Source organism: Neoarius graeffei, chromosome 7 (assembly GCF_027579695.1).
Source record: "Neoarius graeffei isolate fNeoGra1 chromosome 7, fNeoGra1.pri, whole genome shotgun sequence".
Classification (NCBI taxonomy): Eukaryota; Metazoa; Chordata; class Actinopteri; order Siluriformes; family Ariidae; genus Neoarius; species Neoarius graeffei.
Window position 1 is genome coordinate 48678750 of NC_083575.1, and position 27343 is coordinate 48706092.

General features: G+C 41.3%; 1 protein-coding gene across 3 annotated transcripts in view; it reads left to right on the forward strand.

Moving 5' to 3' along the window:
* gbf1 (golgi brefeldin A resistant guanine nucleotide exchange factor 1) overlaps positions 1–27343 on the forward strand; it is a 108475-nt gene that overhangs the window by 78291 nt on the left and 2841 nt on the right. For 2 of the 3 annotated variants that reach the window (XM_060925861.1, XM_060925860.1), the window contains 28 exons: positions 1998–2215; positions 2416–2584; positions 2679–2890; positions 2969–3067; positions 3195–3389; positions 3913–4105; positions 4201–4341; positions 4469–4557; positions 6714–6916; positions 7291–7414; positions 8100–8225; positions 11049–11131; positions 11303–11539; positions 11660–11753; positions 11841–12017; positions 13039–13103; positions 13395–13521; positions 13640–13711; positions 13849–13943; positions 14660–14813; positions 18046–18271; positions 18401–18549; positions 21117–21363; positions 22436–22635; positions 23149–23299; positions 24925–25055; positions 25144–25245; positions 25350–25463. In XM_060925861.1, coding sequence (XP_060781844.1) covers positions 1998–2215; positions 2416–2584; positions 2679–2890; positions 2969–3067; positions 3195–3389; positions 3913–4105; positions 4201–4341; positions 4469–4557; positions 6714–6916; positions 7291–7414; positions 8100–8225; positions 11049–11131; positions 11303–11539; positions 11660–11753; positions 11841–12017; positions 13039–13103; positions 13395–13521; positions 13640–13711; positions 13849–13943; positions 14660–14813; positions 18046–18271; positions 18401–18549; positions 21117–21363; positions 22436–22635; positions 23149–23299; positions 24925–25055; positions 25144–25245; positions 25350–25463 — 4193 coding nt within the window. The remainder of the gene's footprint in view (positions 1–1997; positions 2216–2415; positions 2585–2678; positions 2891–2968; positions 3068–3194; positions 3390–3912; positions 4106–4200; positions 4342–4468; positions 4558–6713; positions 6917–7290; positions 7415–8099; positions 8226–11048; positions 11132–11302; positions 11540–11659; positions 11754–11840; positions 12018–13038; positions 13104–13394; positions 13522–13639; positions 13712–13848; positions 13944–14659; positions 14814–18045; positions 18272–18400; positions 18550–21116; positions 21364–22435; positions 22636–23148; positions 23300–24924; positions 25056–25143; positions 25246–25349; positions 25464–27343) is intronic. The other variant, XM_060925862.1, reaches the window with a different exon arrangement.

The window sequence follows — 27343 nt, forward strand, 5'->3', positions numbered from 1 at the left end:
CTTGACTCAATGCTATCCCAGAAATCCTTCCTGTAATATGCAAATTTGGCTGTCCAATCAGAGGCAGCCAAATTTGCATATTACAGGAAGGATTTCTGGGATAGCATTGAGTCAAGCCTACAGTCACTGTGTAACCTGTCTCTCTGATTAGAGTTGTAGACTAACGCAAGCAGTAAATCACTTCACTCATGGTTCTCTTGCTAGCTGGGTGTGAACTGCGAGTCATTAGAGTGATCAAAGGATTTCCCGTTAGGGTGATCAATGGCAAATTTAAGATGACATTCCTCACTCAATCTGGCAATCTGACTCTCTCTGCAAATTTAGGCATCTTAAAATGTTTTTATTAATGCCAAATAAAATATCCAGCACAAATTGTATATGATAGACATAAATTAATAATTTATAAATTTTATTTCAAACACGTTTTTAGTTAGCGGGACTGCAGCTTATCACCGCTCCCGCTCGTGCCGCATATGTGCGCTCCCGCCCGCGCGCGCATATGTGCACTTCCGGTCCCGCCCGCGCCCGCAATGAGCTTTCAAAATTTGTCCCGCGCCGCACTGCTTTGCGGCGGGTCCCGTGGGACTCCCGTGGGAGTGCAGGGCTCTACTGTAGGGATGGCTTTAGCCAGGTGATGAGTGGTACCTGGTTTCCTCCAGACGTGGCGCTTGGTATTCAGGCCAAAAAGTTCAATTTTGGTTTCATCAGACCAGAGAATCTTGTTTTTTATGGTTTGAGAATCCTCTAGGTGCCTTTTGGCAAACTACAAGCGGGCTGTCACGCTTTTACTAAGGAGTGGCTTCTGTCTGGCCACTCTACCATAAAAGCCTGATTTGTGGAGTGCTGCCTGGATGGTTGATCATCTGAAAGGTTCTCCCATCTCCACAAGGATATGCTGGCGCTCTGTCTGAGTGACCCTCGGGTTCCTGCTCACGTCCCTGGCCAAGGCCCGTCTTCCCTGATCACTGTTTGGCTGGGCGGCCAGGTCTAGGAAGATTCTTGCTGGTTCCAAACTTCTTCCATTTATGAATGATGGTGGCCACTGTGCTCTTTGGGAAGTGTAAAGCTGCAGCAATTTTTCTGTACCCTTCTCCAGATCTATGCCTCGACACAATCCTGTTTCTGAGGTCTGCAGATAATTCCTTTGATCCCATGGCTTGGAGTTTGCTCTGACATGTACTGTCAAGTGTGGGACCTTATGTAGGCAGGTGTTGGCAATCCCCAGTCATGTCCAATCAATTGAATTTACCACAGGTGGACTCCAATTAAGTTGTAGAAACATCTCAAGCAGTACCAGTGGAAACAAAATGCACCCCAGCTCACTTTTGGGTGTCCTATCAAAGGGTGTGCACACTTGTGTACGTATGATATTTTACTTTTTGACTTTTAATAAATTAGCACATGTCTAAAAACCTGCTTTCACTTTGTCATTATGGGCTATTTTATGTAGAATTTTGTGACAAAAAATGAACTCGATCTATTGTAGAATAAGTCTGTAACGTAATAAAACATGGAGAAGGTGAAGGGGGTGTGCAGACTTTCTGGCTTGACTGTACATTTACTTATGCTTTACACTTTTTCCCCCAAGTATTGTTCTTCAGGTGTGTGGGTGATGGTATGAAAGAGACACTGCTGTCTGTAAGGGATAAAATGGATTCACTCGGTTGTCGGGTGGTAAAGTGATGTGGTGATTGCCATTTTCCCCATGCAGTTGGCAAGTTTTCAGGTGTCAGTCCTATTTGACGAGGTCCATTACTGCCCTTATGGGCTCACGTACCAACAATGGAAAAATAGTTGTCTGGCCTTTATTGGTGAGGCCTCTTTATCTGTGTTCTGAAGGGATTATCTGCTTTAACTCGTATATAAATCAATACATCATATACATAAAGTGGAATCGGGTGTCTGCGAGCAGACAGGCAATAAACCATGAGGTACTGTGAGAATTCAAATTTACAGACAGATGAAAAGTGATTAAATTATCGTCTACTGGTCTCTAGGTGGAGTGCCGTTTATTGAGCAACAGGGTGACGGTAGTGCAGCACTGCCTGTTTTTGATAGTGCAGCATCCTCCATCTCCAGCCCTACTGCAGACAGTGGACTGTCCAACTGCTCTAAAGCCACATCTAAAGAAGACCTCACAGACCTGGAGAGCTGCTCCACAGCCACCACTCCCAGCACAGCAGCCTCCACTGATGCCAGCACGCTCGACACACAGGTAAAGCATGTTGTAGGCATGTTATTGATGATCTTAAATATGGTTTACCTTTGGTCAGATAGAGTCCGGACATGATATGCACTTCCTATCATGTTTTAATATCATCCCTGATGAATATTGTGTGTGATGTATATATTTTTTATTTCTTTCTTTTCTGTGATGATTGCTAAAAAAAAAACTGTTGTGTGTGTTGTTGACAGAGTGAGGTTAGACAGGTAGAACGTACTCAGTCTGCCTCAGTAGAGTCCATTCCTGAGGTGCTCGAGGACCGAGATTTGTTAGGGGATCAGTCTGACGCCGCATCTGTGCATGACATGGACTATGTAAATCCCAGAGGAGTGCGCTTCACTCAGTCAACTCAGAAAGAGGGTACAGCTTGAATTCTGTTTTCTGCAGATGGATCAAATTGGTAAATAAGCCCAGTGTTTCCTCAAACCTGTTTCCTACCTTCCATTTCCATCAGGTGCAGCTCTGATCCCTTATGGACTCCCATGTCTGAGAGAGCTCTTCCGTTTTCTCATTTCTCTTACCAACCCTCATGACCGCCATAATTCAGATGTGATGAAGCATATGGGTTTGCAGCTGCTCAATGTCGCTCTGGAGGCCACACACATTGCTCAATACCAGTCACTGCTGGTTCTAGTCAAAGATGAACTCTGCAGACATCTCATACAGGTTGACTTTTTCTCTGTGGTTTTCTTTTGTGTGTTTTTTATTTTTACATAATGTAAAATAATTGTGTTCTTTTTGTAGTTATTAAATGAAGACCGAATGAATTTGTATGCTGCCTCCATACGAGTCTGCTTTCTACTGTTTGAGAGCATGCGTGGACATCTCAAATTTCAGCTTGAGGTATGTGACAGGCACAAATTTCCTGATCTCAGTTCTTTAGTATTAATTATAGACATCTCTGTTTAATTTTAAAGCATTTTTGGTATTATGTGGAATAGATAATTAGTTCTGTTTTTTTTTTTAATAGATTTATTTGAAGAAGCTAATGGACATCATTACCTCAGAGAACCCAAAGATGCCGTATGAAATGAAGGAAATGGCCCTTGAGGCGATTGTGCAGCTGTGGAGAATCCCTAGCTTTGTGACTGAACTCTATATTAACTATGACTGTGATTTCTACTGTTCCAACCTTTTTGAGGACCTTACCAAGCTGCTGTCCAAGGTGATCCAGCTCAACCTTGATTTCTAGTACTTCGTTTACACATAGTCAGGTATTTATGAAAACGGGTATCTTCTCCTCCCCCGTACTAGAAAATAATTCCGTTTACACAATGCTCGAAAACAGCCAGGGAAGGCTGTCAAAAACATGTCACACAAATAGAAAGCCAAGCAGAGATCTGAAAGCCAAGGAGGAGGGACCGTCAGATCACAATGCTAAAACTCCGTTTTCCCCATAACACGGAGAACTCCGTTTTCCAGTATTTACACGCAGGCATGAAAACGGAGTTTTCACAAATCTCCACTTTGCACGGAGTTTTCGAAAGCAGCCGTTTTCAGTGACTGAAACCTCCGTTTACATGTAAATGATGGGTGCAACTGCATAAATAAATATCCGTTTTTATAGATACCCGGCTCCGTGTAAACGGGGTCTAGGTGACTGATTAGCATCAAGCAGCAAAGCTGCTTTGAAAAATTTCTGCAGACACAGTTGATTGACTGACTGGTTTTGGTCTACTCCTTTGCAGAATGCTTTTCCAGTCTCTGGGCAGCTCTACACAACCCATCTTCTTTCACTTGAAGCCCTGTTAACTGTAATAGACAGCACAGAGGCTCACTGTCAGGCCAAAGTGATGAACAGAGCTGCTGAACAAGAGCTTTCAGAAACTTTAACAGCTGAAGGAGAAGCCTCTGTCGACAGTACCACAGATGCAGTAACAGGTTTGATGATGATCAGTGAGCTGATTTTCAGTAGTCTCAGAGCATTTGATCAGTTATTGCTCAGCTTTTGCTAATCCTGTCATGTTTACTAACAGAGGCTAGCAAGGCTTTGTTTGGTTCAGATGGACAGACTGCAGTAGAGTCTGGAGTGCCATCAGTATGCCCTCCAACCAGTGGACATCTCATGGCTGAAAAGATGAGACTGGGTAGACAAGACCAGGAGGAGACGGATTCAAGTACTGTACTTACTACATGTCATCTAAATAATGCATTTGCTTGAGAATAAACACAGTAGTTATATTAACCATTTTGTTTGACAGTGGAATAATCTGTTTTTCCTTTTTCTCTTCCAAAATATTTCAGCTGAAAAGAAAAGTCCTAAAAAGCCTCACCGTTTCACCAGTTGTTTTCCAGACTCTCAGGAACTAATGAACATCAAAAACAAGAAAAAGGTAAGAGTTCTTGAGATTTCACAGACTGTTTAGTAGGCTAGGCATATCAGGTGAAAATTCAATCCAAATAGCTTGAAACTGGTCTCCCTGAATTCAGAATTGAATGCAAAACATCATACTTCTCATCTCGTCTCATTATCTGTAGCCGCTTTATCCTGTTCTACAGGGTCGCAGGCAAGCTGGAGCCTATCCCAGCTGACTACAGGCGAAAGGCGGGGTACACCCTGGACAAGTCGCCAGGTCATCACAGGGCTGACACACAAACACAGACAACCATTCACACTCACATTCACACCTACGGTCAATTTAGAGTCACCAGTCAACCTAACCTGCATGTCTTTGGACTGTGGGGGAAACCGGAGTATCCGGAGGAAACCCACGCGGACACGGGGAGAACATGCAAACTCCACACAGAAAGGCCCTCGCCGGCCACGGGGCTCGAACCCGGACCTTCTTGCTGCGAGGCGACAGCGCTAACCACTACACCACCATGCCACCCAACATCATACTTTTTACAGAATTAAAATATGTTAATCCATTCTTGAGATATTACAAATCAAAATTGGAAAAAAAAACGGCTTAATTTTTTAGAAAACTCATATAATATGCATGAGGATCACATGGTCCAAAATGGGCCTCATTAACAAATGGGACCAAATGTTTTTTTCTTAACTTTATTTTTCAAGTTATTTACATGGCAATTGGCAGGCACATAGATGGTTGTATACTGAATACAAAGTTTAAAAAAATTAATAAAAACAAATTATGCAAATTAGTACTTTATTAGTATTGATTATGCCAATTAGGTAAAACATTAAATCGGTACACTGTCCTCATGGCTTTATTTGTGCAATATGAAACTGATCTTAACTCTCATTTATACGTCAAAGAAGAAGAAATCAATGTTAATTACAAATAGTTGTAAAATATGCATAAATAAGCATTGAATGTCATTCACATCTACCATTCTCTGTCAAAATAAAAAAATAATAAAAATATTTCTAATACCCTCTTTGTGCTCTGTAGGCCTTTGTATTTCAAAGTAGGGCCTGCTAGTGTTTATATGAAAACATAAATGATTGATTAATATTCACAGCTTTCAAGGCTAACCTCGAAAAAAAACCATGTGAGCCACATCCAATAAACTCTCTTATTTGAATTTATCATTTAATTGAATTGAAATTGACTTCCGGTTTTTTAAAAATATCATTCCAACCACTAAGATATATTTTATCAAAAACAACTAGTTATATTCTAAACTAGTTATTTATTAACATGAATCAGTTTGATTTGAAAAAAATAAGCAGGTAAAGCTATGAAAACTCACCTCAAAGTCTCCTGTGACTCATAACATTAAAACTAGCTGATGGAAAATTTTGCTGAATACTTCATCAGAAACAGTGAGAGTGAGAGAACATCCCTATAAGTTACTTGATTGATATCCAGGAGTAATTCAGTTGGAAACCGATCAGAACAGAGCCTGACGGCTTTCCTGTGACTCAAAAAGCACTGGCGGTTTCCTGACGTCACCCGAGCCGAGTTTTTACTCTGTTGTACCAACTTCTACCTGCCATTACTCCCAAAGTACTGAACAGATCTTAGTGAGAGAAATGTATTTGGAAAGCAGAAATGATCAGCTTTTTAATGATCGTATTCTTGATAGAAAATATTCAAGAGTTAAGCAGTGACCAATTTGGAAACTTAAATGAGCATCTACATGCACAATTTTCACACCACGGCCAGCGAGTGTATGATATGCCTATAGTCAGCTTAACTGACAAAATAAACTGCTTAATATGCATCATGTATTATTTATAGTTGCACAATTAAGTCGCTAATATGGAGGATATTTGTAGCACTGAAGTAGCAGATTATAAGATTATTTTCAACCGCCAGCTCTCATTTTACATGTAATCCTTTGGAACACAGCTGCATTTGTTTCGTTGCAGTGCAGCGCTTCCAAAATTTAAAAAAAAAAAAAAAACAGGCACAAAAAATTTCGAAAAGTGCTGAGTGATGCAAAGTTTATTTATTTATTTTTGCATGTTGCAGGCAAATGAGAAAAAAACAAACATGAAGACTAGAGTGCTGGTGAAAAATTAGCCTTGTTAGTGAGCAAATATGAGCAGCTTAATGCTTTTGCTCTGTATTTGTAGCTTCTCATCACAGGCACCGAGCAGTTCAATCAGAAGCCGAAGAAGGGCATCCAGTTTCTGCAGGACAAAGGTCTACTGAGCAGCCCAATGGACACCAATGAGGTGGCTCAGTGGCTTCGAGAAAACCCCCGACTGGACAAGAAGATGATCGGAGAATTCATCAGTGAAAGGAACAACACAGAGTTGCTCGACAGTTTTGTCAAGTAAGAGTTATTTTAAGCTGTACTTTGACCCCAGGTTATAGTGGATGATCCTAATATGACCAGTTCTAGTTTAGGGTATAATTTCTATTCAAGTTGAGCAGTTACGGTAAGATAAACAGCAAGGTGCTTGCCTTTATTGCTGCCCTTCAGCTTAAAGAAATCATGCTGATGGCAGAGTTTGCTGCCATCTGCTGTTGTGGTGATATACTTTTGAATTGGGCCTTAAGACACAATTCCTGAAGATTGTGTTTATTTTACACGGAGTTGCCATATCAGTGTCCTTTCACTTCTGCAGGTGAATGTGACGAGACGGGCAGTCTCTCAAGGTGTTAAAATGCGTGAGTGTATATATGTAATGCAGTCTGTCTTTCCAGCACGTTCGCTTTCCAAGGGTTGCGTATAGATGAGGCACTGCGTTTATATCTGGAGGCTTTCCGACTTCCTGGAGAAGCGCCGGTCATTCATCGGCTCTTGGAGACCTTCACTGACAACTGGCATGTGAGTCAGCTGCCATACACCCGTTCACCTTGGCAGGGACACAGTAACACACACACACACACACACACACACACACTGTAAATAGAGTGTAGACTGCTGTCTCACTTGCACACAATTACTAGGACACACACACCACTTCTTCCATTACCACATGCTAAGTCAATCCTTACCACCAACTGGCCCTATCATCAGGTAATTAGTGACTGTGGAACAGCAACTCAGTAGGGATAAAGGACAGGCACATTAGTCATGCAGGTAATCAGGGGCGAGGAAAATGTTGCAGCAGGATGTGTGACACAATCGATCTGCCCTGCAGCAGGAGACAAGGCTAAACCAAAGAAAGAGAACATTTAGAACACACTCCTTAAATAAGCTTGGATGCTCTCTCTGTGTGACCTGGAAAGTATTCAAAGTAAGGTTTTTTTTTAGTCTCGGTCTAAAAAAGCATATGAGCTCATTTTACGCAGAATAGATGCAACAGGTTTGTACCCTTCCATTTTATCAGCTTATTGTATCAGGAAAGCATTGACTCTTTGAACTCATTAACTCTCTGGAACAGGTCTCGGGGAAATTATTGGGACCTATTTATATTCAAAGTGATCTATAAAGTTATTTCTACTCTCACCTGATTTATTAGATGTTTCTTTTCTGTGCCCAAGTATATTGCTCTGTTCTCCATGTGCAGAAAGTAAATGGGAATCCTTTCTTGTCAAACGATGCTGGTTTTGCTTTGGCCTATGCGGTCATCATGTTGAACACGGATCAACACAACCACAATGTTCGCAAGCAGAATATCCCCATGACTGTAGAGGTGAGTCTGGCATCTCCAGAACACTGCTGTTACAGATTTCTAAGGAAGCGTTTAAGAATGTTCAATGTCAGTAAACCACTTGTATAGCTTTTTATACAACCCCGATTCCAAAAAAGTTGGGACAAAGTACAAATTGTAAATAAAAACGGAATGCAATAATTTACAAATTTCAAAAACTGATATTGTATTCACAATAGAACATAGACAACATATCAAATGTCGAAAGTGAGACATTTTGAAATTTCATGCCAAATATTGGCTCATTTGAAATTTCATGACAGCAACACATCTCAAAAAAGTTGGGACAGGGGCAATAAGAGGCTGGAAAAGTTAAAGGTACAAAAAAGGAACAGCTGGAGGACCAAATTGCAACTCATTAGGTCAATTGGCAATAGGTCATTAACATGACTGGGTATAAAAAGAACATCTTGGAGTGGCAGCGGCTCTCAGAAGTAAAGATGGGAAGAGGATCACCAATCCCCCTAATTCTGCGCCGACAAATAGTGGAGCAATATCAGAAAGGAGTTCGACAGTGTAAAATTGCAAAGAGTTTGAACATATCATCATCTACAGTGCATAATATCATCAAAAGATTCAGAGAATCTGGAAGAATCTCTGTGCGTAAGGGTCAAGGCCGGAAAACCATACTGGATGCCCGTGATCTTCGGGCCCTTAGACGGCACTGCATCACATACAGGCATGCTTCTGTATTGGAAATCACAAAATGGGCTCAGGAATATTTCCAGAGAACATTATCTGTGAGCACAATTCACCGTGCCATCTGCCGTTGCCAGCTAAAACTCTATAGTTCAAAGAAGAAGCCGTATCTAAACATGATCCAGAAGCGCAGATGTCTTCTCTGGGCCAAGGCTCATTTAAAATGGACTGTGGCAAAGTGGAAAACTGTTCTGTGGTCAGACGAATCAAAATTTGAAGTTCTTTATGGAAATCAGGGACGCCGTGTCATTCGGACTAAAGAGGAGAAGGACAACCCAAGTTGTTATCAGCGCTCAGTTCAGAAGCCTGCATCTCTGATGGTATGGGGTTGCATTAGTGCGTGAGGCATGGGCAGCTTACACATCTGGAAAGACACCATCAATGCTGAAAGGTATATCCAGGTTCTAGAGCAACATATGCTCCCATCCAGACGATGTCTCTTTCAGGGAAGACCTTGCATTTTCCAACATGACAATGCCAAACCACATACTGCATCAATTACAGCATCATGGCTGCATAGAAGAAGGGTCCGGGTACTGAACTGGCCAGCCTGCAGTCCAGATCTTTCACCCATAGAAAACATTTGGCACATCATAAAACGGAAGATATAACAAAAAAGACCTAAGACAGTTGAGCAACTAGAATCCTACATTAGACAAGAATGGGTTAACATTCCTATCCCTAAACTTGAGCAACTTGTCTCCTCAGTCCCCAGACGTTTACAGACTGTTGTAAAGAGAAAAGGGGATGTCTCACAGTGGTAAACATGGCCTTGTCCCAACTTTTTTGAAATGTGTTGTCATAAAATTTAAAATCACCTAATTTTTCTCTTTAAATGATACATTTCCTCAGTTTAAACATTTGATATATCATCTATGTTCTATTCTGAATAAAAAATGGAATTTTGAAACTTCCACATCATTGCATTCCGTTTTTATTTACAATTTGTACTTTGTCCCGACTTTTTTGGAATCGGGGTTGTAGAATTGTACGTTCATATATTTGCCATGTAGGTTTAATGATGAAGGTAAATAGATTTTATGCATCTGTGGAGCTACTAGACTGTGTGAACGTTATTTGCAATAGGTCATTCTTGACTACACCATTCGAGTGGCGTGTCTTCAAAGCTGTTTCAAAACAAACTTGTGGCTTTGCTAATTATACCTTACCCAGCATTACTGCTGTGTGTTTCTTTGTCGGCATTCAATGTAGGAACATCCTTGACGACATCAATTGCTGTAATTTTGTTTGAATTGATGGCAAAATGTGAGCTTTTAATTGTGGGTGCTTCATATTTCTTATCCTGTCCTACGTTTGATGGGCAAACCATGTAGACAGCATATAACTTGTAACGGTTGTAAAAAAAAAAAAATCATATGTCATTTTTGGGTATCTCTCAGAGGCATCTTTGACCAGGCTTTAGTGTACACACACCCTGAGCGTGCTAAATGTATATGAAGCAAGAGGCTTATTCTCTAGCCAGGCGTGTCGGTAATATTTTAGTACCGTAATAATTATGAAAATCCATCTGCAAAGGATATAAGATGCATTGCAATCTCTTGGAAGTTAGTCCTGGGATCTGCCCACATTGCAGGGATAAGTATCCGAGCAGAGTTCTAAGTGAAAGTGGAGCTTTTGAAGCCGAGAGGTCGCAGTGCTGTTTGGCTGACGTGTGAGAGTGCAGCTGTCTCGTCTCTGAGGCAGCTATAGTAAATGTCTGGACCAAAGCTCCAGTATGAAACAACATAGGCCCAGCTGGCACTTCCCCCATTCTCCCTGTTTACTCCACTGTTTATTTCTCTTTCTGTTCATCCCTCTCTCCAGGGAGCTTAGCTTTCCCTTGTTTTACCTGCCATTAAGAAGGCATGCAGTAAAACAGTGGCCTAACGCCGTCACTCAACAGCGGATGTGTGTGTTTGTTTGAGCTGTGTTTGGCTTTAGGCCAGCCTGCCCAACTCTAACACTTAAGGGACAGCATAAGCAGGAACCCTAAGGCCCATTATTAGATTTGAAAGGTGATAGATGTTACTGCAGTTAGCAAGAATTAAGGAATTTTAATCTGTTTCTTCCTTTTTCTTTTATTTTTTTTTTCCTTTTTCCATGTAGCAATTCAAGAAAAATCTGAAAGGTGTGAATGGTGGTACAGATTTTGATCAGGACATGCTGGAAGATATCTACAATGCCATCAAGTAAGACAGCAAAGACATATATTTTAAATAATTTAGTTACTTAAGCCTGTAGTGCTTACTGGAATTGTTGTAGTTCAGATCGTCTTTGTTAACTCACACCTTTTCGTGTACCATTAGCCAGGGAGTGTTTCCAGTTAAATTGCTGGTGTGTGTGTGATTTTTGTCCTGTAGGAATGAAGAAATTGTTATGCCTGATGAGCAGAAAGGCCTGGTGAAGGAGAACTATGTGTGGAGTGTGTTGCTACACAGAGGGGCCACTTCTGAGGGGATCTTCCTCCATGTGCCTGCAGGCAGCTATGATCACGACCTGTTCACGATGACCTGGGGCCCAACAATCGCTGCCCTTTCCTACGTGTTTGACAAGAGCTTAGAGGACACCATTGTCCAAAAAGCCATTGCAGGCTTCAGGTATATGTTATAGAATGAAAGAAGGCTCATTATAGAATATTAATGAACCTTCAAACCTAATTTATTATACCGGACTATTAGTGATGTTTACAATAACGTTCAAATTTTTACGCTTTCCAGAAAATGTGCAATGATCTCTGCACACTATGGCTTTAGTGATGTTTTTGACAATTTAATCATCTCCCTTTGCAAGTTTACCACACTCAACAGTGAGGTAAGAATAATGCCAGTCTATCACGCGTCATCTCTTGATTCGAGATCATGTCTGCTGGATTTGTGACGGCATGTTTTGTGTGGTCAGTCTGTAGAAAACCTGCCCACAGTTTTTGGCAGCAACACCAAGGCTCAGATAGCAGCAAAGACTGCGTTTCACCTCGCCCATCGGCATGGTGATATCTTGCGAGAGGGATGGAAGAATATCATGGATGCTATGCTGCAGCTCTTCAGGGCTGAGCTCTTACCCAAATCCATGGTAGAGGTGAGAGAAGGATCCTCGTGGATTCTGTCAACTCTGTGTAAATGCAGCAAAAGGAATAGCAATTTTTGTTTGGATATATATCTCAGGGCTCGAAATTCATATATTTTTTTCGCCAGCCAGCCAGACTAGTTACCTTCCAAAGTAACTAGCCAAACAGAAAATCAACTCGCCAAAATTTGTTCATGTATGAATTTTACTTCTGTTCAAAAATAACACAAAAGAGAGTAGTTACCATTGTTCATGACTAATGTGCATTTATTTCAAGACCCGAGCATTTTGATACTGTTTTTATTGCACACTTTACAAACTGGCATTTGCTGTTCCACGTCCTCCTCGCAATATCCCAAAAAATTCCAGATGACTGACCCCTTACTAGTTCTTTTAGGAACCAATTCGTCCGCTTCCATTTTTAATTTGTCGCTGAAATTGACAGAGCTTACACGGTAGCCTATGCAACACCAGCGATTGCACGAACTGAGTCAGCGCTGTAAACCGAAACTAGGAAATCTTCCCGCAAGATCCTTTCAGCACCGAGATGTCGCCCAGGACTGGTTGGCGAGTGTGAGGTTTTTTTTTTTTTTTTTTTAAACCCTTAGGCAGCCTCTCATGTTACTGCCTGAGGGACAGGGAGAAAACCACTGGAAAAGGTTTTAAACAAGCGCAACAAACGCAAGTCGGCAGATGACCATAAAATACTCGATAGTTACGATATAATAATTATATGTATCTCTCACAGAATTTTCGGACATATATCGCACAGCCCTCGTCTGAATCTTTGCTTCATTTACATTTTTCATTGTCAACTAGCCAGCCGGGCTGGCTAGTGACAGGAATTACCCGCCAAATGACAAATTAAGTCGCCTCGGGCAACCGGACCACCGCAAATTTCGAGCCCTGTATATAAAAAAAATGTGTAGTTTGTTGCTCCAGTATCAAATGACAGGAAGGTAGATTTAATATACATTGAAAAGTAGAGCTTGTTTAAAGAGTAATAATCTCCTGTTTCCTGCTTTCTTCAAAGGTTGAGGATTTTGTAGAGCCTAATGGAAAGATTTCTCTACAGCGTGAGGAGACGCCAGCAAACAGGTAAATTTATTTCACATCCCTGTTAATGGTTTTCATACAAAGTCCTTATGAAATAAACAATGAGGACTTGGCACTATGTTTTAATGATCATAAAATATTTTGGTCTATTTACAAGCAAAACTGTGAAATAAAGTGAAATTTGGAATCACTTTGGGTTTTTTTTTTTTTTTAAATCTCAGTACTACATGTTATGTTTGAGAAATAATATTAAATTACAACATACTGTCTTGTTGATTGATAACTGAAGTTTCACAGCATTAATAAGCTTACTAAAGATTGTTTATTTCTCAGAGGAGAGTCGGCTGTGTTGAGCTTTGTTAACTGGTTGACGCTGAGTGGTGGAGCGGAGCAGTCCGGACAGCGAGGCCCATCTACTGAGAATCAGGAGGCCAAACAGGCTGCCCTGCTCTGTATAAAGGTATATGTGCATTGTAGATACAGAATATCTCCCCTTTGTTTGTGCCCCCCCCCCTTATTTTCACAATCAGGGCCTGATTTTTTTTTTTTTTTTTCTTTCACTTTTTTCCTTCTGACAGCATTGCGACCCTGAGAAACTGATCACAGAAAGCAAGTTCCTGCAGCTGGAATCTCTGCAGGAGCTTATGAAGGTTAAGCATTTCCACTTTCTGCTTACATTAACTTTCTCAATCGGCGTGTGAAATTGAAAGATTAAATCCAGTATACTGTAGTTTCTCAGAGATTGTTTATAGTAATTTGTTTATAATAGATTAACAATATGTTGCAGGCTCTCATCTCTGTGACGCCTGATGAAGAGACCTATGATGAAGAAGATGCTGCTTTCTGTCTCGAGATGCTTCTGCGTATTGTTCTAGAGAATAGGTACAATTGAAATATTCAAGGAAATGTTCTTACACAGACGTGCGCTCTCTCTGACTGTAATGGTGATGATACACGGGGCAACTTTTTGGGCAGTGTTGCCGAGCAATGTTGCTGGCAACGGGCAACTAGGTGAGACACAGGGCAACTTTTCAGGGCAACTAACAATGGGCAACAACGGTTAGCAACGGCAGTTTACAGTTAGCTAAAAAAAATCAATGTCTTAATTTTTGCTGTGACCATTTAATCAAGCTGTCTGTTGTTTTTTAGAGCTTTGGTGAGGTAAATTCCTCCATATAGAATATTAAAATAACAACTTACTGGTGTAAAAACAGATGAGGAGTCTCTCCATCTCTTCACTCCACTGACACTGAGTGGCCGCCATATTTGTTTGAAATTTCTGATCCGAACCTCACCGGAGGTCACATGACTCGATACTCGCGTTCTGATTGGCTTATCTCAAAAAGTTGCCAGAGATTATCAAAACCATTCAGAAAGAAACAATGTTGCCCAATCTCAATAGAAAAGAGTCAAAACGCAATTGCCCAGCAACATTGCTCGGCAACATTGCCCAAAAAGTTGCCCCGTGTATCATCACCATTACTCCCAAGAGATTAATGAAGAATTGCCTTAGTTCCTATGAAGTTACTGCATATAATTAAAGCATTGCAAAGAATTAATGACTTTTCTTGTGTCTGATGTTGTCTGGGTACCTGCAGGGACCGGGTGTCGTGTTTGTGGCAGACCGTGCGTGCCCGTTTGTATCACCTGTGTGTGCATGCCAATGAGAGCTGCTTCCTGGTGGAAAGAGCTGTAGTGGGACTGTTGAGGCTTGCTATACGCTTGCTGCGCCGAGAGGACATCAGCTCACAGGTATATCCCAACTTATCTGCAAAATTACTGCATACATACCTGTATCTATCACATAAACGCACACAATCGTATAATACTCTGGACAGGGTATCTGTGGGTTCTTAATGTCTGAATATCTATGAAGTACCATTTTAAAAATTGAAGACCTTAATGTGTACCTCAAATTTACATTGTCTGTAGCCAAAAATTTAAAATATTTCTTAATCATTTGTCTCTCTTTTAATTTTTTTTTTTTTCAAATGCAGTTGAATAGAAAACATTCAACATCAAGTTTCACATACACACACATACTGGATAATACATGGTCATTCAGACAAGGCAGGGACATGCATAAAACTGAAGCGAGCCCTCTGGGGTCAAGAGCTTCACTGGCGAAGCTTGGGAGGTTTAGAATGAGTAGGTCATGTATTTTTACATAAATATATTCGACTTTTTATCATACAAGCATGATAAACATATTAAACTTTATACTTGACACTTTGTGCCCACTGCCTAATAGTATTATATATATTTTTTAAATTACCTAAATTTAGATGAAACGTAAAACTTGTCACCTTACTCAGTCACACCGGAGTCGGAGTGCTGAGCGCGCACTTGTGTTCATAAAAGACTATTCACATAGTAACAGGATAAAATTAATATATCAGCCATAATTTAGGAGGGGCGGCACGGTGGTGTAGTGGTTAGCGCTGTTGCCTCACAGCAAGAAGGTCCTGGGTTCGAGCCCCGGGGCCGGCGAGGGCCTTTCTGTGCGGAGTTTGCATGTTCTCCCCGTGTCCGCGTGGGTTTCCTCCGGGTGCTCCGGTTTCCCCCACAGTCCAAAGACATGCAGGTTAGGTTAACTGGTGACTCTAAATTGACCGTAGGTGTGAATGTGAGTGTGAATGGTTGTCTGTGTTTGTGTGTCAGCCCTGTGATGACCTGGCGACTTGTCCAGGGTGTACCCCGCCTTTCGCCCGTAGTCAGCTGGGATAGGCTCCAGCTTGCCTGCGACCCTGTAGAAGGATAAAGCGGCTAGAGATAATGAGATGAGAATGAGATAATTTAGGAGACCTGTTTGGAGGGAACACTTGTTGCGAGATGGAACAGTGATTTTATGCTCAGGAGGCGCTTCGGATAATTCAGGACAGCGAGTCAGTTCAATCTTGAGACACCCCTTCCCATTTTTTTTTTTTACTTTGACTTGATCCAGCCAAAGATCAACGCAAGTGTAAATATTTCTTCTGTTTATTATGAACAAATCGGTTGATGTGCGTGTGCTGTTGTGCATACACAGGAGAAAATTACTAAGCAATTTTTCCAGAGTTAAGTGTTTTTGGTTTTTTTTTTTCTTTTTTTCTTTCAAAAATAGTTAATTTTGCTCTATTTTGAGGTTGGAGAGTAAAATTTGGAGTTGAAGTGGGAGCAAAATTACAGAGCAATTGTGTAACAGAATTGGTTGTAGCTCTGAACTGAGTAAAATAGTACAACAGTTAATTTCAAGACCCAATGAATAGTCAAATACCACCACAAAGAGTAAAATATTTAACATTGAATTGAGGAGAATTGACTCTGGAAAAACAGCTCTATCAAAAGAGTAGCTTTCTCTCTTTTTGGAGAGAGACCAAATGTTATCTGGCGTAAAGTTTTCTTCAATTTGAGTAAATTTTACTTGGGCAAATTTCCTGTGTAATCTTTGAGTGCTTGAGTAAACATAACATGCAACGGCATTTGTTTGCTCTCGCCTTCATTTTTTTTTTCTGGCACTCTAGTGATTTTGGCATGCTGTGATGTCAATTTCAACAAATCTATGCAGTATTTTCAGTCATATTACTTTTTTTTCCTATTCAGCCCAAGTTTGGCTACAATAATATTTATGTAATATGTATATCATAATTTGTACTTTAAAAAGAAAAAAAGATAAATGAAAATGTTGTAAAAAGCAGTTTTAGAACTGTGTTGGAATGTGTGGAAAAACATTACCTTACCCATTGTGATGGAATGTTTTGCTCACTTGACCTGATCATCATCATCTTTTGGCTGCTCCTGATTAGGGGTCGCCACAGCGGATCTTTCGTCTCCATTGCTCCCTGTCTTCCGCATCCTTCTCTACCACACCTGCCACTTTCATGTCCTCTCACCACATCCATGTATCTCCTCTTTGGCCTTCCTTGTTTTCGTGTGCCTGGCAGCTCCATCCTCAACATTCTCCTTCCAACATGCTCTGCATCTCTTCTCAGGATGTGCCCATACCATCTCAGTCTCATCTCTCTTAGCTTATTTTCTTTTCATTCCGTATGTTAGATTTGGCACAGTTTTACGCCGGATGCCCTTCCTGACGCAACCCTCTCCAATTTATCCGGGCTTGGGACCTGCACCAAGAGTACACTTATGCACCCCCAGTGGCTAGATTGCTCACTTGACCTGATGGGATTAAGAAATGGCAATGGGAGGGGTTTTCACTCTTCTCAGTGAATGGAATGGAAGTTTTTACCCTTCTCATTGAATACCCCTCTCACTGCCGACCCTTTATCCCAAAGCAATATGACATGTACATTTTTTGATGGCCAGTTAATTGTCTGAATCAATGGAGCAGATGTAAGTTTTTGTGCTTGATACATTCCTAACACTGAACAGAATCACCTCAAATAACCAAAACTGTTTGTCACAATGTATAAGGTCATGCTTTTTCGCACATTCCAACACAGTTCTAAAACTGCTTTTTACATTTAAAAAAAAAAAGTACAATCATGACACATACTATATAGATATTATTGTAGCTGAACTTGTGCTGAATACAAAAAAGTCATATGACTTTTTGAAAATACTGCTTAGATTTGTTGAAATTGACAGCAAAATCAGAGCATGCTAAAATCATTAGAGTGCCAGAAAATACCCTCAGACCCCAGAGGGCTAGCGTTAGTTGCCGTCGAGCTACCATACACATACTTTGTTTCAAACCACACTATACAGACTATAGTGTTTGCCATTTTTATATTCCTGCACACTAATGAAACCTCATGACCCATTTATAAAACGTCCTTGCAATGTAATCTGGTTTAACCAATTTGGGGTTTTTTGCTTCTTTGCAAATTACTTTTCACTGAATTCCTCTTTCCTATTCTCTTAAGAAATAAATAAAAAAGCGCTTTGAGCATTCCAGATTCATTAGTGTCTGCCAGCGACTAGTATGCAGTGATGTTCACTGCACGCTATACCATAAACTACTATTCCCTATTCGCTTCTTGCACAGGTACTGCTCTCTTTGCGTCTGCTCCTGATGATGAAGCCTCACGTGTTGTCCAGAGTGAGTCGAGAGGTTGCCTATGGTCTACACGAACTGCTCAAAACCAATGCTGCTAACATCCACTGCACTGATGACTGGTACACTCTTTTTACACTGTTGGAGTGCATCGGTGCTGGAGTCAAACCTCCAACTGCACTGCAGGTCACCAGCAGCAGCCCTGACAGTGACACAGGTAGAGTATGTTCTCTACATTGCTAGAGATCTATACATATCCTAATGTGCAAGGTGCCTGACACTGAGTTTGATCAAAAGTTGATATGTTGTGGTGATAACTGAATATTAAATGCATGGGGTCCTCTAGGTGCTCAGTCTGACAGTGAAGTGAGCTCATACCACCAGAGTGAAGTTACTTTGGACCGAGGCTATACCTCTGACTCTGAGGTGTACACTGAACACAGCAAGGCCAGAATGCCCCGCTCTGCCACTGAAGTTGAAGTGGGTTGGCTAGTGGTGAGTATAGAAAAACACTACCCACTTCTTGTTCTGCATAGTTTCTACATTATATACAATGTAGATATCCATTTCAGTTTTGAATTGTAATTTTTTGTGGGATTTGTGCCAGATGCTTTGTTCATGATGTGCCTTGAATATGGTTTACATTTCAAAACTCCCCTTGGCCATTTTTTTTAAGGAAACTACTTTAATACATAACCTGACAATTCTTGCAGATATCTCATAGCTGTGAAATCTAAAGTGCTTGCTGCACACTATGTACAAAGTTTGTTTTACATATAAAAAATATGTACTATCCCCCCCGGAAACAGGAAACAGTTTCACCTTTTGCATTTCATGCTCCTAATCAGTATTTTCAGTAGAACTGAAATAATTGAACACTGTCTAGTAGTGTGATTTTATAGGATTGGGTGCTCCCAGTGACTAAAGGAAACAACTGCAGTCCCCTTCAGAAGTATTGGAACAGCAAAGCCAATGCTTTTGCTATACGTTGAACACATTTGGGTTTGCGATCAGATGATGAACATGAGAAGAATTTCAGCTTTCTAGATGTGTTAAAACAGCTTAGAATATGGCACCTTTTGTCTGAACCCACATTTTTCAAGTGACCAAAAATATTGGAACATGTGACTGAAGGATGTTTCATGGTGCCCTGTTTGTTTAAGCAATTAATACTTCTGAATGTCTACTCTTGGTTTGAGCCTTGGGTTTTTGCCTGTGAAGAAAACTGCATTTGTTAAAAAGGATAAACCAAAATGAAGACCAGAGAGCTCTCTTTGGCAGAAAAGCAAACCATTTTGAAACTTAAAAAAGAGTGAAAATTGATGATGGCTGTTGCACAAACATTGGATATAGTCAGTATAACAATCTGGAATATCCAGGAAAAGAAAGAAACCACTGATGTACCAAAAACCAGACACTGAACAGGTCAGTCAAGGAAAACATCAGCTGATGTTGGAAACATTATGTGAGATGTGAAGAGAAACCTAAAACAACAGTCAGTGAAATCACCAACGACCTCCACATGGCAGTGACGATATCACAATCCACTGTTCAAAGAAGACTTGGAGAGCAGAAAGTTAAAAGCTGTGCCACAAGATCCTGAAGAGCCAAAAAAAGTTGTGGAACAAGATTTACCTCTAGTAAAGTCCTGGAAAAGCCAAAGTGTGGAGAAAGTAAGGATCCGCTTATGATCCAACACACAAACTCCTCGTTCAAGCATGGTGGATGTAGCATCATGGCTTGGGCTTGCATGGCTGCTCCTGGCAGAGGTTCACTAATCTTTATTGATGATGTAACTCATGATGGTAGCAGAATGAATCCACAAGTCCACACAAACATTCTGTCTGCCAGTGTACAAAGAAACACATCCAATCTAATTGGGAGGACTTTCATCATGCAGCAAGACAATGACCCAAAACACACTGCCAACACAACAAAGGATTTTATCCATGGACAAAAGTGGAAGGTTTTACACTAACCAAGGCAATCACCAGACCTTAACACAGTAGAGCATGTATTTCATCTCTTGATGAGAAGACTGAAGAGAGAAACCCCCAAAACAAACAACTGAAAAGCTGTAGTATAAGCCTGGAAAAGCATCAGAAAAAATGCAACAGTTTGGGGATGTCAGTGGGTCATTAGCTTGATGCAGTTACTGCAAGGAAGGGATAGGCAGCCAAATGTTGTGGTTTTGAATTTAAGACTAGCTGTTCCTATACTTTTTCTCATCTCGTTATCTCTAGCCGCTTTATCCTTCTACAGGGTCGCAGGCAAGCTGGAGCCTATCCCAGCTGACTACGGGCGAAAGGCGGGGTACACCCTGGACAAGTCGCCAGGTCATCACAGGGCTGACACATAGACAACCATTCACACTCACATTCACACCTACGGTCAATTTAGAGTCACCAGTTAACCTAACCTGCATGTCTTTGGACTGTGGGGGAAACCAGAGCACCCGGAGGAAACCCACGCGGACACGGGGAGAACATGCAAACTCCACACAGAAAGGCCCTCGCCGGCCACGGGGCTCGAACCCGGACCTCCTTGCTGTGAGGCGACAGCGCTAACCACTACACCACCGTGCTGCCGTCCTATACTTTTTGCTCACCTAAAAAAATTCAGTAGTCTGCCATCAGAGGTGACTTGTTCCAAGTTGTTTAACAAATCTAGATGTAAAGATCAGGAAATGAAAGCTGATTTTCTGATCAGTCATCTCGTGTTCAGTTTTTGACCTCAAACACTGCTGCCTTTAGTGTATAACACAAACATAAGCATTGGCCTTGCTGTTCCAGAACTTTTGGCAGGGACTGTAATTAGAGCATGTTACAGATTGTTGTGACGGAACATTGACAGACATAAATGTGGCAATACAAAATCATAAATTCTGCCACAACCCAAAGGCCGAGGGGTGAACTATTGTGCTGGAGAATAAAACATAATAGGAGGAATAAAATAAATTGCCACACTTAATGTGATTACTGCAGATTAGTTTTGTCTCATGAGACAATGTGAGTTAATGTCACTGACACTTGGTATACTATGTGTTTTGTGTCTTTTGATAGGTTGGTAAGGAAGACCTGGACAGCAGTAAGGCACCACTTGCTCCAGACTCTAAACATCAGACTCCTCTTTTTAACCAGTACAGTTTAACCTTGGGTCAGGACATGGGTCTGCATGATACCAAGTCCCTGATCAAGTGTGTGGAGTCGCTCTCTTTTATTGTACGCGATGCTGCACATGTCACACCTGAGAACTTTGAGCTCTGCGTGAAAGCCATTCGAGTGTTTGTGGAAGCCAGTCTTAATGGAGGTTAGTGCATTTAAGTACATCTCTGTTATTATTGTCACACTCCTAAGACAAGGTGGTCATTGTGTCTGTGATTGCCTACATGTCAGCACTGTAAGTCACATCAATGCTAGCTATTTAGCCAAGATATAGAAATCAAAACGCAAGTTGTCTTTGTATCCTAAGTGTGGGTGGTTTTTTTTTTTAAAAAAGAGATGCCTGCGCCTTCATTCCACCGCTTTTAGGTCACACTAAAATATGCTGCTTCAGGGGATTTGATGCCCTTGCTTGAGAGAAATCTTAGTGGGAATAACACAACACTATAAGTAAAAAATCTAGTACTGGCTTACTCTGAACTGACGACATAATTCTGTTTCCTCGGGTTGACGCTTTAACAAACCACTATAGCAAGCTGTGTGTGTGTAGACTGACTCCTTTTCAGACTTCATATGTGCAGATTGACTCCTTTGAGATTAAGAAGTCTTTGTGTGGGTCGGTTCCATAGCACTGTAATTGGATGTGTCAGTGCCTGGAAGCGCTTTGGTTCGGTATCTTAAGCTGTGCTCTAAGGGTGAGTCATTTAACTCGGGGCAATCTAACTGCGTGACTTATATACACGCTCTCTGTTTATCCCTCAGTTTTTCAATCCAGCTTTCTTCAGCAAGCTTAGTTAAGACATTCAGCACTTTTCTTGGCTCTGTGATTCGACCTGGGCTGCTTATTCATCAGAGGGGTCCGTGCACTTTTGTAGATACCTGCTGTCAACAGAGCTTACAAGCTCAGTATGAAAGCAGCTTGATCAAAGTGAATAGTTCCAACATGTAAAAAGCTAATGGAAACCGTGCTAGAAACATGCAGTATAATTGTTCTTTGTCTTCTGCACATCAGGAAACGGAAAGAAAAATATGTTTTGATGTATTTCTAAGGCATCTATGTTGTTACTGACGTGCATTGCCGTTGAAAGATAAAAGATGTTACTCTGTCAAATTATTGAAAAGACAGGAAGGACTGGTAGACAAGTTGACAAAACAAGGTTTAAAACAAGGTCTAACTATTTATTTTTTTCTCTTTCCCTACATTCCTGCGGCTTTGACAGGTTATCGCACCCATGAGAAAAAAAAGAACCACAAATATGACTCGAAAGCTGGCCGGCTACGAAAGAAGCCACGAGAGAAGGAGGGTGTTTCCCGACGAGCTAAACCCGCCAGTCAGCGACCCTCCCGTTCCCACAGTGATGAGGAGGATGAGGGGGTGCCAGCCAGCTACCATACGGTGTCTTTACAGGTTAGTCAGGACGTAAGTACCGCAGCCCTTTCCCTACTACCTTTACTGTGTACATGCCTGCCTGCTGCTGCTGCTGTAGAGTTCTGTGATGGTGAGGTCCTATGGGGCAGGAGTGTTGCTTTTGTTGTTTTTTTCCATTGCAGCTCAGATTTATGGGTATAATCACTGGTGATGCATCCTCTAAGCTTTTTGTTGTATTTTTATTTTGAATACTTAATGAATGACTCTATTCAATGAATTTACAGAAATATAATACACAGATTACAGTTCATTTAGACCTCTTCACCACCAAGATTTCCTTCGGTATATTACGCTTGTCCTTATTCCTGCCCCTGCCTTTGTTCCACACTGTTCATTGCATCTTATTTACCCATTTAGATAAACAAATAGGCATGCTGAGCAACAGATAAGTTGATCTGTATATTTTGCTATTTCCTAGAGATGTTTTGGTCACATATTATTGATGGAAAAGCCAAGTGAATTAGTTCATTATACTGTGCGGTTAATGCAGTGCTTGCCCTCTAGTTATTAGATCTGATGCACACACTGCACACTCGGGCAGCCAGTATCTATAGCTCATGGGCTGAAGAACAGCGCCATCTGGAGGCCAGTGGAAAGAAGATTGAAGCTGACTCTCAGACATTGTGGTCAAGCTGCTGGTGTCCTTTGCTACAAGGTCAGACTTGCAACAGTCTCATAAAACCAAGATTTTATTAGTTTCTTTCACTGTATTATGAATCTCCCATGTCATCCAGTCTCACATGAAGTTTTTACTGTAGTAAATTACTTTGTGCTCTTCCTGTTCAGTGCTGAAGCAGCTTCCTTTTTTTTTTTTTTTGTCCATTCATCTGACAGATTTAGGGTGTATTCACACCTACGTCGTTTGGTCCGGACCAAACGAACCAAATTTCCCTTGGTCCGGACCTTTTGGGTTGGTCTGAATACAAACCACCGAACTCTGGTCCGGACCAAACAAGCGGACCGAGACCGAGCTGCAAGGTCGGACTCGGTCCGGACCAAAGGAACCCTGGTGCGGACCTTTTGGAGGTGTGAAAGCAGACCGGACCTAATCCGACAGTTTTGCTTTTTTGTACCTCGGGAGCTTCCGTCGTTTGTCGAGCATTATGGGAAACAGAGTCTTGACACTCCACCGCAAAGTGCAAACACTGTTTCGGTTGTCAAGGGAACCTTACAACAGTCGTTCAGTCATTCAGACCAGTGGTAGGCTAGACTACAGAGTACAAAAAATGAGTAGGGGGCAAACGTGGGCCGAGGAAGAAACGCGTACCCTTGTGGATATATGGGCAGATGTCCACATATCTGAGCTTTTGGAGAGAACACACAAAAATGCCGACGTGTTTGCTGTATTCAGTGAGAAAATGAAGAAGGGGTTCACGCGCTCCCCTGAACAATGTCGGCTAAAAGTGAAGAAACTCCGTCAGACCTACATTAAAATCAGGGACATTCTTTCAAAAAGTGGCGGTACTAGCGACTTGCGTGAAGAGCCAGAACTGTCACAACATGATGTGCGCTCATCAGCACTATCCTCCGTGACTACTTTTGAACTTAACGCTTTGTGCGCGCCTCGTCTCTGACCAATAGCTGAACGACCTCAGGGCGCGTGGCTTTGTTGACCAGATTTTGGTCCGCTTACTAAAATGTACAGTGTGAAAGCGAACCGCACCAAAATGAAAAAATAAAAAAAACATTTGGTTCGGACCAAAGCAAGTGAACTATCAAACTATCCTGGTCTGAATGCACCCTTAAATGCAGACAGAAAAGTCTTAAAGTATGCATGAACTGTAATTTTAAATAATTATTGTACGTTTGAGCCATTTAACCATTTCATTTATTTATTTATTGATTGATTGATACCAGAAATTAAAATGGTATAGGAACATCTCTATACTGTTACCCTATGCCCTTTAGAAACCCTAAAGTGTTGAGCATGCAGTTTCTTCTCCAGTTTCCAATTACCACATCCTAGTATACGAATATGCAGATTAGAGGTTTCAGAGCTGTGAAGCTTAATTTGTGACATGGCCAGCTGAGATCGAACATCATTTTTATTTTGTTTTAGAGGACTGTTGATGGTTGTGTGGGTTTTTTTTTTTTTAAAGACAGTTATGTTGACAATTATGTTAATAAATTTGACCCAAATACAAATTAATGAATTGGGTATATGAGTGAAGCACATTTAGGAAGCACTTTTTAGTTCATGGGTTTAATATTTCACTGCGATGCACATATGTGACAGCCTGCAGCATACACAGAATAAAAGACTGACATGACCCCCTGTAGGTATGGCCTGGCTGTGCTGTGATGCTCGGAGGCAGGTTCGGATGCAGGCTCTCACTTACCTCCAGAGGGCGCTACTTGTACATGATCTTCAAACACTGGATGCTGTGGAGTGGGAATCCTGTTTCAACAAGGTGAGACAATCCCACATGACCCTAGTAGTTAAATACAAGTCAAACACCCATTTTTGCTGACTCGGAGCTTAACCCCTTTTTATCTCAGGTCCTGTTTCCGCTGCTGACTAAGCTCTTGGACAACATCAGCCCAGCAGATGTCGGGGGCATGGAGGAAACCAGGATGAGGGCCTGCACACTGCTCTCAAAGGTCTGTTAGATTGAGTGTTTTTGTGAAACATAACTGTAAATAGAAAACGAGTTTGTTTTCTGCTTGAAACTGCTAAATGGTATCTGGTGCATTGGCCTCCTCAGGTGTTCCTCCAGCATCTTTCACCACTGCTTTCTCTGCCTACGTTCGCTGCTCTCTGGCTTACCATCCTAGACTTCATGGACAAGTACATGCATGCTGGCTCCAGTGACCTCCTGGTGAGAATCACTCTCAGTAATATTCATAGTTTTTGATGATGATGATATTATGCACACAATAAAGCCAGAAAGTAACTGGACGATGACAGTCTGTGTTTTCACTCCAAATGCAGTGTCTGTGATGTAACAGCACAGGATTAATTTTGGCTGTGCCATGTTTCTGGGCAAAAAGTAGCACAGAGTTCAAGAATCACCCCTACCTTCTTTTTTTTTTTTTTCTTAGAGAAAATAAACGATATATACATTGCTTCGTTGCACACAAAGTGTTTATTTTATACATCGTTTGTATAAATTGGAAAGGAGAGGAAGATAGTATTTCAGAGCCCCCTGTTTTTATAGTCTTGCTTAATCCTGTCTTGTTAGTACTGTGGTTGGTCAAGCACTGTATTGTACAACCCCGATTCCAAAAAAGTTGGGACAAAGTACAAATTGTAAATAAAAACGGAATGCAATAATTTACAAATCTCAAAAACTGATATTGTATTCACAATAGAACATAGACAACATATCAAATGTCGAAAGTGAGACATTTTGAAATTTCATGCCAAATATTGGTTCATTTGAAATTTCATGACAGCAACACATCTCAAAAAAGTTGGGACAGGGGCAATAAGAGGCTGGAAAAGTTAAAGGTCCAAAAAAGGAACAGCTGGAGGACCAAATTGCAACTCATTAGGTCAATTGGCAATAGGTCATTAACATGACTGGGTATAAAAAGAGCATCTTGGAGTGGCAGCGGCTCTCAGAAGTAAAGATGGGAAGAGGATCACCAATCCCCCTAATTCTGCACCGACAAATAGTGGAGCAATATCAGAAAGGAGTTCGACAGTGTAAAATTGCAAAGAGTTTGAACATATCATCATCTACAGTGCATAATATCATCAAAAGATTCAGAGAATCTGGAAGAATCTCTGTGCGTAAGGGTCAAGGCCGGAAAACCATACTGGGTGCCCGTGATCTTCGGGCCCTTAGACGGCACTGCATCACATACAGGCATGCTTCTGTATTGGAAATCACAAGATGGGCTCAGGAATATTTCCAGAGAACATTATCTGTGAACACAATTCACCATGCCATCCGCCGTTGCCAGCTAAAACTCTATAGTTCAAAGAAGAAGCTGTATCTAAACATGATCCAGAAGCGCAGACGTCTTCTCTGGGCCAAGGCTCATTTAAAATGGACTGTGGCAAAGTGGAAAACTGTTCTGTGGTCAGAAGAATCAAAATTTGAAGTTCTTTATGGAAATCAGGGACGCCGTGTCATTCGGACTAAAGAGGAGAAGGACGACCCAAGTTGTTATCAGCGCTCAGTTCAGAAGCCTGCATCTCTGATGGTATGGGGTTGCATTAGTGCGTGTCGCATGGGCAGCTTACACATCTGGAAAGACACCATCAATGCTGAAAGGTATATCCAGGTTCTAGAGCAACATATGCTCCCATCCAGACGACGTCTCTTTCAGGGAAGACCTTGCATTTTCCAACATGACACTGCCAAACCACATACTGCATCAATTACAGCATCATGGCTGCGTAGAAGAAGGGTCCGGGTACTGAACTGGCCAGCCTGCAGTCCAGATCTTTCACCCATAGAAAACATTTGGCGCATCATAAAACGGAAGATACGACAAAAAAGACCTAAGACAGTTGAGCAACTAGAATCCTACATTGGACAAGAATGGGTTAACATTCCTAGCCCTAAACTCAAGCAACTTGTCTCCTCAGTCCCCAGACGTTTACAGACTGTTGTAAAGAGAAAAGGGGATGTCTCACAGTGGTAAACATGGCCTTGTCCCAACTTTTTTTGAGATGTGTTGTTGTCATGAAATTTAAAATCACCTAATTTTTCTCTTTAAATGATACATTTTCTCAGTTTAAACATTT